This window comes from Lepidochelys kempii, chromosome 1 (genome assembly GCF_965140265.1).
Source record: "Lepidochelys kempii isolate rLepKem1 chromosome 1, rLepKem1.hap2, whole genome shotgun sequence".
Lineage (NCBI taxonomy): Eukaryota > Metazoa > Chordata > Testudines > Cheloniidae > Lepidochelys > Lepidochelys kempii.
In genome coordinates, this window is record NC_133256.1 from 308,273,189 (window position 1) to 308,290,122 (window position 16,934).

At 38.8% G+C, this 16,934-nt stretch overlaps 1 protein-coding gene across 5 annotated transcripts in view; it reads left to right on the plus strand.

The window, feature by feature from the left end:
* Positions 1-16,934, plus strand: part of PTPRZ1 (protein tyrosine phosphatase receptor type Z1) — a 194,707-nt gene that overhangs the window by 141,428 nt on the left and 36,345 nt on the right. For 3 of the 5 annotated variants that reach the window (XR_012156806.1, XM_073328200.1, XM_073328201.1), the window contains exons 12-13: positions 1,957-5,536; positions 14,373-14,517. Coding sequence is in view for 4 of the 5 variants with exons in the window: in XM_073328200.1 (XP_073184301.1) it covers positions 1,957-5,536; positions 14,373-14,517 (3,725 nt within the window). In the remaining variant the exon portion in view is untranslated. The remainder of the gene's footprint in view (positions 1-1,956; positions 5,537-14,372; positions 14,518-16,934) is intronic. The other 2 variants (XM_073328202.1, XM_073328203.1) reach the window with 1 other exon arrangement.

Sequence of the window (16,934 nt, forward strand, 5' to 3'; positions counted from 1 at the left end):
TGGGAATTACTCTACGTTCCAGATGCTTGAGCAGCTTCAAAAAAGTACAATTTTTAAAAATCCACCTGCCAAAGAAATGTTTTTTCTTTCTCCCCAAAATGTGGAATTGCCTCCCCTTCCCCAGTTACACCTGCCTCAGGCACGCTTCAGCTTTGGGCTAGTGATAGGTTTTCTATACATAAAAATGTCATGACTTTGAAGTCCAAGCCTTGCTTCTCTGTAATGCTAGAAATGGCAGTTTTATACTATTGAGAATGAGAGAGATTCTCAGCTTCCAGAAGGAACCCAGCACTCATCCAGTCCTGCATGGGCCCATGGGAGTTAAGTGATTGACCTGCTTAGGCACTTTTGTTCTTTCCACTAGATGCCTATCTGCAGCTTTGGGTGCCTAAATATCTTTGTAAATCTGGCCCCGAAATACTGGGTGAAATCCTTGGTCCGTTGAAGTCAATGGCAAAACTTCCATTCATTTCAATAGGGTGATAATTCCACCCCTTGAACATAAGTAATGACATTTTGATGTATTAACCATAATTTATAATAATGTAACCATGTTTTATACAATTTTAGATGTTTTCATAACTCCCTCTGATCTGGCACAGTTGTATTTTTGGCAACTACGGTAGCTGGCATACAAGCAGAGGAATATGAAAGAGTCCCAGTACAATTTTTAATAGACTGTAAAATAGTTTTTGTAATGTGGCCAATACCTCTATAAAATGTGTTAGCATCAAGTGATCATTCAGAACATCTGTTTTACTGTTTGATAATATGTGCACATTATTCTCACCGAGGGGCAAATCCTAGTCAGTTAAATAGATAGAGAAATGGCCCATATCTGTCTTTCCATCTCTGTACCAATTCATCCAAACTATCAAATCTATCTATCCAATTACCCATTTGTTCAATCCATTTATCTATATTTATTTAAACTCTTTATCTAAGTATTTATATTGCACCCATCAATATGATATCAGGATGTTAGTTAATTTCAACTGTGATTTTTGCCTGATTTAGGACTGAATAAAGACTGGGGGAGTTGGCCTTGAGAAAATGGATTTTCAGAACCTAATGCAAAGCCCTAACATACATTTCTGCAGAAGTACTTTAAATTGTGTTCACTAAACAGTTACTAAGATGTCCGCAACAGAAATTTCAGTATGTGGTATCTGAGATACTGCCTGTGAAATTGCTTTTAAGTGTCTCAGGGTCATGTTGACCTTTAAAATCCTAAATCCTAACATCCTGTTTGGAGTAACTATGAAGATTAAATGATTTGAAAGCAGATCGTAAATATTTAAAAATATCTTCTGTTTTATTGGATGGCCCTTGCAATTATCATGGACGGAAGATGACTAAGGGGGAGGCCAAAGACTAGATATCAAAAGACCTTAGAAAGACCAATTTGCACAACAGCCAGGCATACAATCATGAGTTTTGAAAGAAGGCTATAAAAGTCACCAACTCCAAATAGGGAAATGGCAAGGAAGAAGATGATGATGATCTTCTGTTATGTTGCAATGACTCTTGAACTGATATCAAAGAATATTAATGCATATCTTTGAGACACTATCAAATAAAAAACATTCTATCATTTTTTTATTATTACTGTACAACGATAGAGTAAAGTGGACAAAACACAGTGAGAGGTTTTTATCTCTCTCTAACAGTGAGTCACAGGTAGCAGGAACACAATGTTTAAGAAGGTAGAGGGATCTATGGTTCTTTTGTCAGTATTACAAATTTATGGTTTCAAGAAAAAAATACGAGATGAATGTTTTTGTAGATAAAGCCATTTTATTATTAAGTTCAATAGCCATTTCATTGGTTACCTGCCATTTTATCTGTTATAATTTATGGACACAGGCAAATGTCTTGCAGCATGTACCTTGAGTTTTCCTGTTTTATCCATAAACACTCTTAGTAAACTTTGACTATGTTGTTTTCTTTCCAAAGGAGGAAGTTGAAGAGAAGGAGGCAGAGGTGGATGAAGAAATTGCAGTGATTCCTACCACTGATAGTACTCTAAACCAAATAAGGAAAAAAGAATTCCAGGTGACTACATCTAGCTATAGCCAAGAGAAAAAGGGGACAAAATTCAATGAAGCTAAAACAAACAGATACTTAACAAGAGAGGAAGGATCACATGGAAAGGATGATGTTTTCAAAGTAGTTTTTTACCCTACTTCCCGACCTGTTATTGAAACATCAAATGAAGAAGAAGATGTTTCTTTGGAATCTCAAACTATTATTGGAATCCCCCTGCAAGTCACTGACTCCACCAAAGGTATTGATGAAGAATACATTTACATTTCTTCTGGCACTGAACCAACAAGCATATCTGCTACTGGTGGTAGTGAGGAAGATATTTCATTGTCAACTTTTAAGCCTTATCAAGATGTAGACAACTCTTGGGGTTCCATTCCTACCACCTCTGCTATGCAATTTGTCACGGAGGAAGCATCCCAGGAAGACATCCTTCATTCAGGAAGTCCAGAAATAAGCAAACATGATATTGATTCACAAGGCTATGTAAAAAATATTTCAGAAGATGTAGCACCCTCAGGTGCTGAAGAATCTGCAGAGAGTACTCCTGTTGATGGAAAGTTGTGGTTTCAAAATGCAACAGATTTGACACCTAGATCTGATGTTCCATCGGATAGTGAGCTATTATTTCAGACTAGTTATACTGATGCTTATGTTGAGGAATCAAAGCCAGCTACAGTGCCCTATTCCAGTGGTCCAGTGATATCACAAGATACTTCAGATGCGGATATAGAATTGCTACATTATTCTAATTTTGCTTTCTCCCCTACTGAATTATCACCTCATTCTATCTCTTCAAGCTCTGGAGAATATGGCTCTGCTTCTGTTGCCAGTGAGGTACTCTCTCAGACAACTCAACCAGTATATAATGGTGAGATACCTCTTCAACCTTCCTACAGTAGTGAAGTGTTTCCTCTAGTCACCCCTTTGTTGTTTGACACTCAGATGCTCAACACTACCCCTGCTACATCAGGTAGTGATGTGACCTTGCATGCTACACCTGTATTTCCCAGTGTTGATGTGTCATTTGAACCCACCCTGTCTTCCTATGGTGATGTACCTTTGCTTACATTTTCCTCTGCTTCCTTCAGTAGTAAAATGTTTCACCATCTGTATACAGTTTCTCAAATGTTTCCACAAGTTACTCCAGCTGTTACAAGTGATAAGGTGTCCCTGCATGCTTCTTTGACATTGGCTGAGGGGGATACTTTAATACAGTCAAGCCTTGCTCAATATTCTGATGTGATGTCACATCAGACTACTCATGCTGCTTCAGAGACATTGATATTTGGTCATAATAGAACTCACATGTTTACTCAAGTTGAACCATCCAGCAGTGATTTAAATATGCATGCACTGTCTACAATGTCTGAACTTACTTATGCTTTGTCTAGTAATGTGGGCTCCCTCCAAACTTTTACTGTTTCTTATGACTCTGCAGAATATGTGCATGATTCTGTTGGCGTATTTCATCAGGGTCCCTTATTTAGCAGCTATAACAATGTACTGGTGCATAAGCCTTCTTCTGTAATACCACAAGCTGATACCTTGCTGCTGCCTACACACACTCTATCTAGTGATATGGATTGGTCTGAACCGTACTCTGGTAGGGAGTCCCTTTTGCCCGATACAGATGCTCTGGCCATACTTAAAGTTTCTTCATCTGATTCTGTAGGTGAATTTACATATGCAACATATGAGTTTAGTGATCTTAATCAGACACTTCACAAAAGTGATATAATATATGGAGATGAGAAAGAACTGCAAATTTCTTCTTTCAGTGAAGTGGCTTCCCATGCTGAAAGTACAGTGATGCCTGAACTTCCTACATATGTTTCTAACAATGATGTAATTAAGCAGACTACGTCTTTGCAAGAAACCCCACTTCCTGTTTCTAGCACAAAGGGAATCCTTCCAGTCTCTCTTGCTTTTCCCTCTACTAAGATTTTTGATTATGATATTAGTAAACTTTCAGAAAATTACTTTTCCGTTCAGCCTTTGCATGTTACATCTCCAGCCTTTGATGACACTTTGCTTAAACCTATGCTTAGTGCTGTCTCAGATCAAGCTGTCTCTGTCCCTGCTTCTAGCAAAATGTTGTCTCCTTCAACACAGCAGTACTTTTATGAGACCTCAGCTACATTAAATAATGAAGCATTACAACAAACCTCCTTTCAATCTTCTGATGATGGCACTCTGCTTAAAACAGCTGCAACTGTGCCTACTGATCCAATATTGGTTGAACGCTCCAGCGTTTATAAAGATAGTTCTACATTTGACCAAATATTCTATCAGATGGCACCAGATTCTGCTACAAATAAAACAATGTTGCATTCTACATCTGCACCTTCAGTTGTTGACATGTTTCCCCACACCTCTAGTAAGCCCACAACATCATTTCAAGGTTTAACTGGCTCTTATGGAAGTGAGGAATATGTTTTATCCAGTTTGGTTAACAATGAAGATAATCACCAGGTTGCTCCTTCATTGTACAGTAGTGATGTTTCATTTCAGTCAACCCGTTTAGAAAATACAAATGCCTTTCCCCCCAAGGCAGTGAACAGAGTGGCTACTCCTGCCTTAACAATTGACATATTACCAAATATTCCCACTCTTCTAAACAGCCATATTTCTTCAAGTGTTTCTCAAAGAAATGAGGTTCCCATTTTTTTCTCAAGTTCTACTAGTGCCGATGTTTCTGTTCATGTGCCTGCAGTTGTTTCTGATTCTCATGTATCTACTCATCATGCCCTTCCTTTACCAAATGTGTATATTTCTGTTATGGCTGCTTCTCCCAGTGGTGAGGGCCTTAGAACCCTAACCAGGTTGCTGGTTCCCTCTCAGACACCCTCTGGGTTGTTCCCCAGTGCCAATTCTGATACTAATTTGTGGCCTCCTGTAATTGATGATGATTATGATGAGTATGATGATGGTTTACCTGTAAGTAATTGTATCACATGCACTTCCCATAGAGAAACTCAGGAAAAGGTAGTAGATGAACAGAATACACAGGTAAACAATATAAAGGATCAGAGTAACCTAATTATCAGTTCACATTCTGAGAAATCTGAAGAAGAAGAAGAAAAGAAAATTACAACTGCTGCATCAGACAGTCAGATAAGTCATGGTATGGACAGACGTAATTATCCATCAATACCAACATTGGCAGCACTGATACCTAAGAAGCACAACGATCCAACTATATGGGAAAACCGTATTCAGACTCTTAGTATCCCATTGCAAAACACACCAGAGTCTAAATCTTGGGCTGTTTTTACAAGTGATGAAGAAAGTGGCTCTGGTCAAGGTACCTCAGATAGCCTTAATGATAATGAGACTTCAACAGATTTCAGTTTTCCTGACCTTAATGAGAGAGACACTGAGGGGGCAATTGAAGCAGGTAACTCAGATTTAACTCCTGGATCATCACAGTCATCAGCACCATCTGTAACTAGTGGTCACTCACCAGTATTCAACATTTCTGAGGCAGGTTAGTTGTGGATCAATTTAATGCATAACATGTGTAGCTGTGACATTCTTCTGCCACTGAAAATGAAAAAATATCTTAACACAAATATATATGAGACTAGTGAGATTTGCTACAGATATTTCAGTGATGGAAGAACTTAATGGGGCAGTCAGTTGGATTAAGGAAATGCTGTGGAACAGGGAATGTAAGCATTGAAACAGTTCTGCTGTAAATGCAACTTCTGATTACACGCAACTGAAATATCCTGTAGTATTGAGGTCCAAATGCTGCCCTTGGGTATGTTTGTACAGTCAATGGGAATTATGCACAGAGGGCACAAAAGTGTGACTTTTTGCTCTTTAAAGGTTAAGTGGGACTTAGGCCATTTGCACAGGGGTAAGCTCACTGCAAGATTCTAAAGTTCTGTATGAAAGAGTCCTAAAAGTATGTGTTTATTATGGCAATGCTTTTTATTTTGTATTCTTCAAGATGAACTGAGCAAGGTAAAAGATGTTTCAACCTAGTTCTGACTGGTTTTAGCTTGTAAAAAAATTGTTTTTATTTTTAAAGCTTCTCATATTTTTAAATTTCAGTAACTTACAGAAATTTCCTCCTAGACTTGCTCATTCTAAAATCACTAAGGGCTAGATTCTGCTGTGCTTGCCTTGCTCTTTGTTCAGTTTTACTGAAGCCAATTAGCTATTTGTGGAGTAACATTCTCAGCATAAGTATGGGTGGCAGAATTGGACCATACATTTATAAGATCTTGATAAAATGTAAAGCACAGGCTTTAAAAAGTTCTGTTGTGAAAAACTTGAAGTGATCAAACAATTAACTTGTATTGCCTCTTTGTCACATTTGTTGAAATCTAAGTGTAAAATCAGAACCATCAATATCTGTACTTATTTGAAATATTCAAGGTTAATTGGATAATGTAGGAAAGATGTTAAATATTGAACTTCCATCACATATTTATAATCTCTGTAGAGGGCAGTGTCATCCAACTAATGGTATCTATAAAATATGCAAAAATCTTAGGTCCGATCTTGCAAATATACAACCAGATACATTTGTTAATAACTTTGTGCAAAAAAGCAGTCCCAGGCAGTCTGCATATCTCAGGATGTTGTAGCATGGATAATCATGAGCCCATTTGGTCAACAGGAGTTTTACCTGAGCAAGCAATCGAGTCAGTAAATGGGTTAATTGTTTTGATGTTTCCTAAGGGAAATTATATAAAACACACATGAAATAAATGTGTTTCCTTTAAAGGTCTGCAAAAAAGAAAAGGAGAATAATTTCTAAGCACATTTTATACCAGCTAATGACATGAAGGTTATCATAAATTATTTATAGTTTTCTGTAATTAAACTTAAAATTCCTCACTTTCAATTAACAATGAAGAGCTTTGATTCTTGACAGTACTCCAAAAGGATGGTATAACATGGCTTAACTAATAATGCATATTTACAATTTAGTTTCCAGTCATCACTCTCATTAAAGAACTTGCCTATGCATTAGTTTCTTCCAACAAATTATTCCCTATATTGTCTTTTAATAAAACAGCAATTAAATTGGAGCATTTCTCATATGAGCTCTCCTGCTAATCAGAAATAGCTACCTAGTTACATCTTAATTTCAATTTAAAAACAATAACAACAAAAGAACCTTATGATATATGAACATTTGTATTAAATTTAAATGTCAAGTATTACAGTGCAATCCTCAGTAGCTACATAAGTCAAATGTTTTGTTGAGAGTTTGTGTGAGTTTAAAAATATTAACTCATATTTTGTTTAATAGTAAATCTTATTATTATTATTATTGTTTATTATTAATTAGTAGTAGTGATAGTATGAGATGCATTTATAAGATCTGCATCACTGAAAAATTGCTTTATCAATTAGCAATCATCTTGTCAAGCTTTCCAATAGAACCATTTATTTGAGGGGAATTTCAAGATGTCATTCATATTTTAAAATTGCTATAACAGGTTTACTATGAATTTTTAACTGGATTGTAACATCGAAGTGAAAAGGATGATGCAGGATTTACGGCTAACTGCCTCACAGATATGAAGGCATGTCCAAAATTAAGGAGGAACTAGCTTTTGGTGAAAAAGAAAATTACACAGGACCTGACCCAAAGCCCAGTAAATCCAGTGCGAGTTTTCCCATTGAGTTCTGTGGTCATTAAATCAGGCTCACAGGGCTTGATCCTATACCATTGAAATCAATAGGAGTTATGCCACTTACTGCATTGGGAAAATAGTGATGGTGAACATTAAGAGGCCTTTCTGATTCTCCTGTTAATGACAGCAGAGAATTGTTCATCTGTCTCACACCATACATAAATTGTAATTATTACTGCTAATGAGTGTTGCTCTTGTAGAAGAGAATGACTGATGTTTTTGTTTGAAATGTTTTTTTGAAAATCTCCCTGTACGGAGTTAGTTTGAATTTATATGCTGCCCAGGCCCAAGTAGAAGATTTTACAAAATTCATTGTTATGCGGGGCTTAAGTGTGATATTTTAGATTCTGACCCTTAATTACCTCTATTAGCAAATGTGGTTGCTCTTGCTGCTAAACATGACAATGCATAAGCACAGGAAGAATTGAGCTTTGAGAAACTAATATGTGTCGGTATTTTAGAATAGCACCAGTTACACTGAATGTAAAAATAAATGTCTTAATTATGAGAAATAGTTGATTAATTTAAACATAGTTACAGAGCCCAAATCCTGGCCTGGCTGGAAAAGAGGCAAATGGAACTGTAAGGTTTGGCCACTCTTCATGACCGTAGGGCTGTATTCTGAAACAGTATCCAAATGAGAGTTTTCTGCTTACCACCTATGTGCCCACCAAACTTGTACCACCTGAAGCCCTGTGCCAGGGGCGGCCCTGATATCCCAGTTGGAGAGAGAGGAGCAGCTTCTACCCTGGTTGCCAATTACCCATGGAATGGAGATTCAATGGGCTGCCTGGAGCAAAATGCCCTCCCAAAAAGGAGCTGAAGATGTAACCTAGGAAGATGAGAGGCTCCCAATGATGATAGGAACATTCTCCTGTGGAAATCAAGGGAAGGATGACATGTAGACAGGTCCCCTGCAATCCCATATATCCACAAGTAATGCTTATTTTTGGTTAGGGTTTCTGCTGTGCACCCCGCAGTAGCTTCGCAAAAACTCTGCATACACAATTTGAGAAGAGGACAGGACCTTATGAACAATGGTACCCTATACATCAGCAGCTGACCATCCCGTCAGACCCTTGTGCACCAAGCTAAACTTTGCCTCAGAATCAGCCAGCTCAGCACAGACACAGTTATAATATGAAATTTACTTCCATTTTACCATGAACCAGAATTTGGCTCCTTGTAAAATCAGTGATCAAATAATAATATAGTTTATTTTCATAAGATTTGATTTCATAATAATCTATTCAAACTACTGTGTAAAGAGCTAGCTACTTATTTATATTGACATTTATCTTAGCTCACTTCAAATTACACTGTCTCTAAAGTTCTTTTGCCCACTTTCTTTGGTTTGGGTGGGAGGGGATAGGAATGGGCCAAAATCTGCCACATACTTTGAAGGCTAACTACAAGAAACCTGAGCTGCTTAAATGAGCACCATACAGTATAAATGTTTTCTTTTGATGGTGCACTGAGGAAGCATCTCTCTATTATAAAATACCACATGGACACTTCTGGGTCTGTATTAGTAGATTCAAATGTGAACTGTAAATTTGTAGTTTAGCTGTGCCTCATGGGCATAATGCACAACTAAAATATAAATTATATATATATGAGGAACTATATATATAGGGTATTATATATAGCTATATATATAGGGTAATATATTATATATAACTATATATATAGGGTAATATTATTATATATAATAATATTAATATGACCCTTCTAGTGGATTTAGTAGGATTTAGCATTTGGAATGACTGAGATGGTGGCAAAGAACTACTTTATAGGGCTGAAGGGATGCATTCTTTTCACTCCCCTAATTTAAATCACTAAAGTATGGTGCATTTTTAAGCTGCCTTGTAACTAAAAATATATGATCATGTTCTACCCTGGGAGTACCTCCAGAGTCGAATAAGTGCACTTTGCTCAGCGGCCACATCCTGATCGCTCATGCATATACATAGTTCCAGTTAAAATCTTGAGTGCATCCCATATCTTATTCACCAGAAATTTGGGCCCTGATTTTTAGAAACAGCCTCCAATACTGTGAGTGCAATTCTGCGCCTGCAGTTGTGACCACAACTGATAGCATTTGCATATTTACAGGAAATGACTTACAGAAAGTGAGTTATTTAGATGTTTAAATGCTATAAACAAAAAATAGGAACAAAATTGTGCCATGCAAAATTGGGAACTAAGTTGAGGTCTTTATAAAAGAGAGGCCCCTGAGCTCAAGAAACTGATAGTAACCTGCTAATTGCCTTACCATTGACATATTTTAATTACTTTGCTAATGCGGATAGCTTTCAGAGGACAATTCATTCAATGTTTGGCCTTTGCAGATTCCATTTGTTATTCTGTAGGGTTGGGGTCAAAATGGAGATTACATTCTACAGAAAAAATTGAGATTTCAAAATTTTGTTTTATCTGAAACTAAATGAAAAAACCAACATTTTGAACCTTTTTTGTTAAATGAAATTTCAAAAGAACTACATGTTGTCCCAACTGAAGTGATTCATTTAGTAGATGTTTGTGAAATTCATGTATTATTTGTACTTTATATTTTCTAAATGGGTACTGTTTTTGTAGTTTTATTGTATAGATTCTACCAGTCTTGATTTCAGTGGGACTACTCAAGAAGTAAGGATGAGAAAATATGACTTATAATGATAGATTCAAGGAGTTCAATCTATTCAGCTTAACAAACTTGATTATTGTCTCTAAGTATGTACATGGGGAACAAATGTTGAATAATGGGTGCTTCAATTTAGGAGCGAAAGATATAAAAATTAGAAAGGCCAAGGCACAAAAAGAGGTGAAACTAGCCAGAGACATAAAGGGTAACTAGAAAACATTCTACAAATACATTAGAGCAAAAGGAAGACCAAGGACAAGATAGGCCCATTATTCAATGAGGCGGGGAAAACAATAACAGAAAATGTGGAAAGGCAGAAGTGCTAAATGACTTTTTTGTTTCAGTTTTCACCAAAAAGGTTAGTAACAACTGGACATCTAACATAGTGAATGGCAGTGAAAATGAGGTAGGATCGGAGGCTAAAATGGGGAAAGAACGAGGTAAAAATTACATAACCAAGTTAGAGGTCTTCAAGTCACCTTACGAAATACATTCTAGAACAGTGGTTCTCAAAGCCGGTCCGCCACTTGTTCAGGGAAAGTCCCTGGCAGGCCGGACCGGTTTGTTTACCTGCTGCGTTCACAGGTTTGGCCGATCGCGGCTCCCATGGTTCACCACTCGAGGCCAATGGGGGCTGCGGGTAGGGCAGCCAGCACGTCCCTTGGCCCACGCCACTTCCCGCAGCCCCCATTGGCCTGGAGCGGCGGACCAAAGCCAGTGGGAGCCGCAATCGGCCAAACCTGTGGACGCAGCAGATAAACAAACTGGTCCGGCCCGCCAGGGGCTTTCCCTGAACACGTGGCGGACCGGCTTTGAGAACCGCTCTCCTAGAATACTCCAGGAGCTGACAGAGAAGATATCTGAGCCATTAGTGATTGTCTTTGAAAAGTCATGGAAAGATTCCAGAAGCCTGGAAAAGGGAAAATATAGTGCTAATCTATAAAAAGGGAAATAAGGACAACCCAGGGAATTATAGACCAGTCAGCTTAACTTCAATATCCAGAAAGATAATGGAGCGAATAATTAAGCAATCAATTTGCAAACACCTAGAAGATTATAAGGTGATAAGTAACGAATCAGCATGAATTTATCAAGAACAAATCATGTCAAACTCAACCTAAAAGCTTTCTTTCATGGGGTAACAAGCCTTGTGAATAGGGGGGAAGCAGTAGCTGTGATATATCTTGACTTTAGTAAGGCATTTGATAATGTCTTGCATGAGCTTCTCATAAACAAACTAGGAAAATTTAATATAAATCGAGCTACTGTAAAATGGGTGCATAACTGGTTGGAAAACTGTTCCCAGAGAGTAGTTATCAGTGGTTCACAGTCAAGCTGGAAGAGCATATCGAGTGGGGTCCTGCAGGAATCGGTTCTGGCTCTAGTTCTGTTCAATATCTTCATCAGTGATTAAGATAATGGAATAGAGAGTACACTTATAAAGTTTGTGGATGATACCAAGATGGGAAGGGTTGCAAGTGCTTTGGAGGGTAGAATTAAAATTAAAAATGATCTGGACAAACTGGAGAAATGGTCTGAAGTAAACAGGATGAAATTCAATAAGGACAAATGCAAAGTACTCCACTTAGGAAGGGACAATAAGTTGTACACATACAAAATGGGAAATGACTGCCTAGGAAGGAGTACTGCAGACAGGCCTCTGGGGGGTCATAGTGGATCACAAGCTAAATATGAGTCAACAATGTAATAGTGTTGCAAAAAAAGCAAACATCATTCTGGGATGTATTAGCAGAAGTGTTGTTAGCAAGACATGAGAAATAATTCTTCCACTCTACTCTGCACTGATTAGGTCTCAACTGGAGTATTATGTCCAGTTCTGGGTGCCACATTTCAGGAAAGATGTGGACAAATTGGAGAGAGTCCAGAGAAGAGCAACAAAAATAATTAAAGTTCTAGAAAACATGACCTAAGAAGGAAGATTGAAAAAATTGGGTTTGTTTCGTCTGGAGACAAAAAGATTGAGAAAGGACATGATAAAAGTTTCTAAGTACAGAAAGGTTGTTACAAGGAGGAGGGAGGTAAATTGTTCTCATTAACCTCTGAGGATAGGTAAGAAGCAATGGGCTGAAATTGCAGCAAGAGCAGTTTAGGTTGGACATTAGGAAAAACTTCCTAACTGTCAGGGTGGTTAAGCACTGAATTAAATGGCCTAGGGAGGTTGTGGAATCTCCATCATTGGAGATTTTAAAGAGCAAGTTAGACAAACACCTCTCAGGGATGGTCTAGATAATACTTAGTCCTGCCATGAGTAAAGGGAACTGGACTAGATGACCTCTCGAGGTCCTTTCTAGTCCTATGATTCTAGGATTCTATAATACAATCCAATGGCTGGAAGACGAAGCTCGACAAATTTAGACTAAAAATAGGATGTAAATTTTTAATGCTGAGAGAATTAAGCTTTGGAACAATTTACCAAGGATTGTGGTGGATTCTCCATGACTGACCATTTTTAAATTGAAATTGGATGTTTTTCTAAAAAGTACGCTCTAAGAATTATTTGGGGGAAGTTCAATTGGCCTGTGTTATACAGAGAGTCAGAGTAGGTGATCACAATGGCTCTTTGTGGCCTTTAAATCTATTGAAATTTTGAAATGTTTCAATTTTGATCTTTTTAATTTTTTCAATCTATTTTTAAAATAAAATTTAAAAATGTAAACAAAAAGATGTTTTGAAATGAAAAATCAGAACGTTCTGTTCCAACGATGTTGACATATTTTCCCCCAAGTTGAAACAAAATTCTGTCAAAATCATAAAGCGTTTTGCAAAAAGTTACAGATTTGATGAAACACCATTTTTCAGTGGAAAACTGTTTCATAGACAAATTTCCAAGCAGCTCTAGTATTGTGCATTTCAGAAAGTAGCTCCTGACATCCTTACTAGGACAAAAGTCCCATTAACCCTCCATCTAAGGGCAGTTTTGTTCAAGTAGAACTGTAGAATTACTCCCTTAGGCCCAAAACCTGCAATTGACTCCACACAGGCAGATTCCTGCCCCCATTGACTTGGGGTTCTGCATGGGCACAGGGGTCTGCCCATGCACTGCTCTTTGAAATATTGGGGCTTTAATTCCAACAACTGTGAAATACCTTTTCATTTGCAGTGATGATAATGTAAAGATCATAGACATTGATATGGGTGAACGACGTTCTCTAGAAAAACGGTCATTTGGGACAAAACCCACAATCCTAACTATTGTGAGACATCCCATTGACTTCAAGTTTAACGGTCAACCTGAGAAAGGGTTACAGGGCCAATCCCTTTAGTATGTTCTTTTATTTTAATAAAATACTAAAAATATATTTTGAAATCCTAATGCACTCCTGGGCCTGAGCATTTCAGGCATCTGGCTAATAGAAACTTGTCAGATCCATAACATACAATATATATACAATAATTTGATTCTCTGTAAAAAGCCAAGTAAGGAGTGAAATTTGGCTCAATTGAATTGACTTCAGTGGAAGCAGGATTTCTCTCATGAATCGCTAGACCAAATTTACAGAACTGACAAAATATTAAAATATTGCAATTTCAGTTGCAATTTAGCAGTCATGTAGCTATTTGCTATGTTAAGAACATTGTCCATTTATATTTATTGATCAAAAGAACAATGTTTTGCATTACATGAGTAAAAATATAATATGAAAGCTATCTTTAAACACTTCAATATTATATACTCAGATCCCTTGAAGCACTGAGTGTCGGCTAATTGAAATTTAAAATGAAACATTTTCTTCTTGAAATTATATTTTAACAACAATCTGCATTTTTACAAAGAAGTTCTACCCTGCTGGGATGCTGTGTTGCATAAACTCTGATACTTTGCTATACTTTCTGTCTGCTTATTTTCTTTAAACTGGTTTGCAAATATGTATGTTTTCTGCTACACAGTAAAAATTAGAACGGTAAGTGACATTACCTAAGGCTCTTATAAACACATTCAGTTATGCTGTGCTTTTTGTTGACATTTAAAAATGGATTATTTCAATTTTCTCTGACTACAGAGGCAAGTAATAGTAGCCATGAGTCTCGTATTGGTCTAGCTGAGAGTCTGGAATCAGAGAAGAAGACAGTTATACCACTTGTGGTCGTATCAGCTCTGACTTTTATCTGTCTAGTGATTCTTGTGGGTATTCTCATATACTGGAGGTAAGTTATTTATTTTTGCAGTTCTACAAAGCGTAGATTTTGTCCTGATTAGAAAAATGTAATTGGCATTACTGAAGATTTGCAAGAGATCAGACTGGATCCTGACTTTCTAACAGATATTATTATTATTATTATTATAATTATTTATTTGTATTGCAGTAATACCCATTTCTGGTAAGCTATTAAAATGTTCACTTGCATATCAAGAGATTTTAAAAAACAAATAATTGATGTGATTGTTTGTTTACCTTTAGGAATTAAGTGATATAGGAAAAACAAAATTAAACATCACAGCTTCCTTTTCCAGATGTACCAGAAATGTATCTGTAGGGGATTTATAAATTTAGTACCCGATCCTGGAGTTCTTGATGTCAGTGGGAACTTTGTAAAGGACTGCGGGATTAGCTCTTAACTCCTATTAAAATGCAGTGAAGCTAAGTGTATAGTAATATATTTATTTTTTTACATGGCTATTTTTTTCCGTTTTTTAAAATTACTTACGGAGCACCATCAGCATGGAAGGAGATGTACAAAGCAGAGGAAGTTACAGGTCCTAACCTAAGGGTCTTCCATGCAAGCACAGATCCTACATTAGGCCAACAGTACAACAGGTGACCAGGGCTGGAACCTTTTCTCTTTCTCTAGCACACACAGTTCCACTGTCCCATATGAAGTGGAAGGGTTAGCAGATGCTGGGTCTGCACTTTGTGCTCCTCTGGCCCAGTGGGGATTCCACAGAAAACAAGAGTCATAACTAGGGGATTCTCTAATAGCCAGAGGCAGGGCCAGCCCATTAGAGTTCCTGAGCAGGAATGTTTTGGAGTCCCTCTTACCCCACACCTCTTAAAAATATGAATTGCATCATTTTCACAAACCAAAATAAAAGCCAACATAACACATACTAATGCACTTGTTAAAAAGTCCATGTTAAATTACATTAATGGTATTTTGGGGGTAATACTAAATCAAGGGCCCCTTGAGCTGCTTAGGGCCCTAAGCAGTTGCTTAGTCTGCTTATGCTTAGCTCCACCACCTTGAAGCATGGCTCCATTGTACACAAGGTTTTCTGTGGGCCAAAGTGAGTGAGGAGACAGACGTCTTCAGGAGGATAGCCCTGCCCTCCCGTGGATCCCCCAAGATCCATGCAGAATGCTGGTAGTCCTCTAGTTCCAGAGGCTCCATGGCCTATTCCCTGGGACAATTAGGGAGAAATTCCCTTGCAGAGATTTCCTCCCCTAAAGCCTCCTGTTATACTGTGGTTCTAAGCTGTCTGATCCCAGGTTATTATTTATATTGTGATCGTGCCAAAACATCCCAGTTATGAACAGTGTCCTGTCATGGACTCACAGGATTAACGCTATGCCCCCCAGCTTTTGAACAGTCTCTTGGAGGAACTTTTCAATGTGCCAGACACCTAAGGAGTCTCACTCTTCCTTCAAGGTAGGCCATGCAGCCTCAATACCTTCCAAGACTAATCCTCTGGGGCTTCAGCACTCCTGCTTCACACCATGAGCTCTGCTCAGCGAATCCAACTGAGATAGACCCCTGGTTCGAGATTCTTCAGGAACTAAGGCACCTCACCCAGTGACACTGAAGCAATGTTTTCAAAAGAGCAGGGTTTATTAGTCATCTGGAGTGTAGTAGCATTAACAGTCCTTAGGTTAGCATAGAGCAGAAGTCCCCAAAGTGTGGGGTGCAGAGGAACCTTCGGGGTTGGGGGAGGACCCAGCAGGGACCAGGCCAGAGCCCATGGGGGTGGGGACAGAGTGCCACTCAGCCCCTCCCTGTCCCCAGCTCTGTTCCGGCCCTGTCCCCAGCTGCGTCCCTGGCTCCTGGCACTGTCCCTAGCCTCAGCGCAGCTCTGCTGCCGGCCCTGCACCAGCCAGCCGCTGCTGCTGGCCATGGCTCCATTCCCGTCCTGGGGCTAAGGCTGAGAAAGGAGATGCACTTGGCCACAGGTGAGGCTGCCAGCCCCCACCGCAGCCCACCTGCAGCTCTGCTCCCACCCCTAGCTTTGGCTTCTGGCTGCCGTGCTCCCGGTTCCAGACCCACCCCCATCTGCAGCCCCAGCCTCAGCCCCCTTACCACTGTCTGTATGTCCAGTCCTCTCCCCGCCCCCGCTCCAGAGCCGCAGCCCCACTCCCAGTTCCAGGGAGGTGGGGGTGTGTGGACAGGGACAAGGGGGGGGCGTGACCCTCAAAAGTCTGGGGACCACTGGCATAGAGAAATAAAGGTTAATGCCTAGTCCATTCTGGTCAGCCCAGAGCAATTCACCAACCTGTAGTGAACTCTATTTTCAGACTCTGTGTCTCTCTCTGATATCCTTCCTTTGTCAGTTCGCAGGTGAGAGAGCTCAAGCTTCTTTCAGAGCCCACACTTATTCCCCTAATTTACACCTCTCAGTCCTTTGTTCTTGA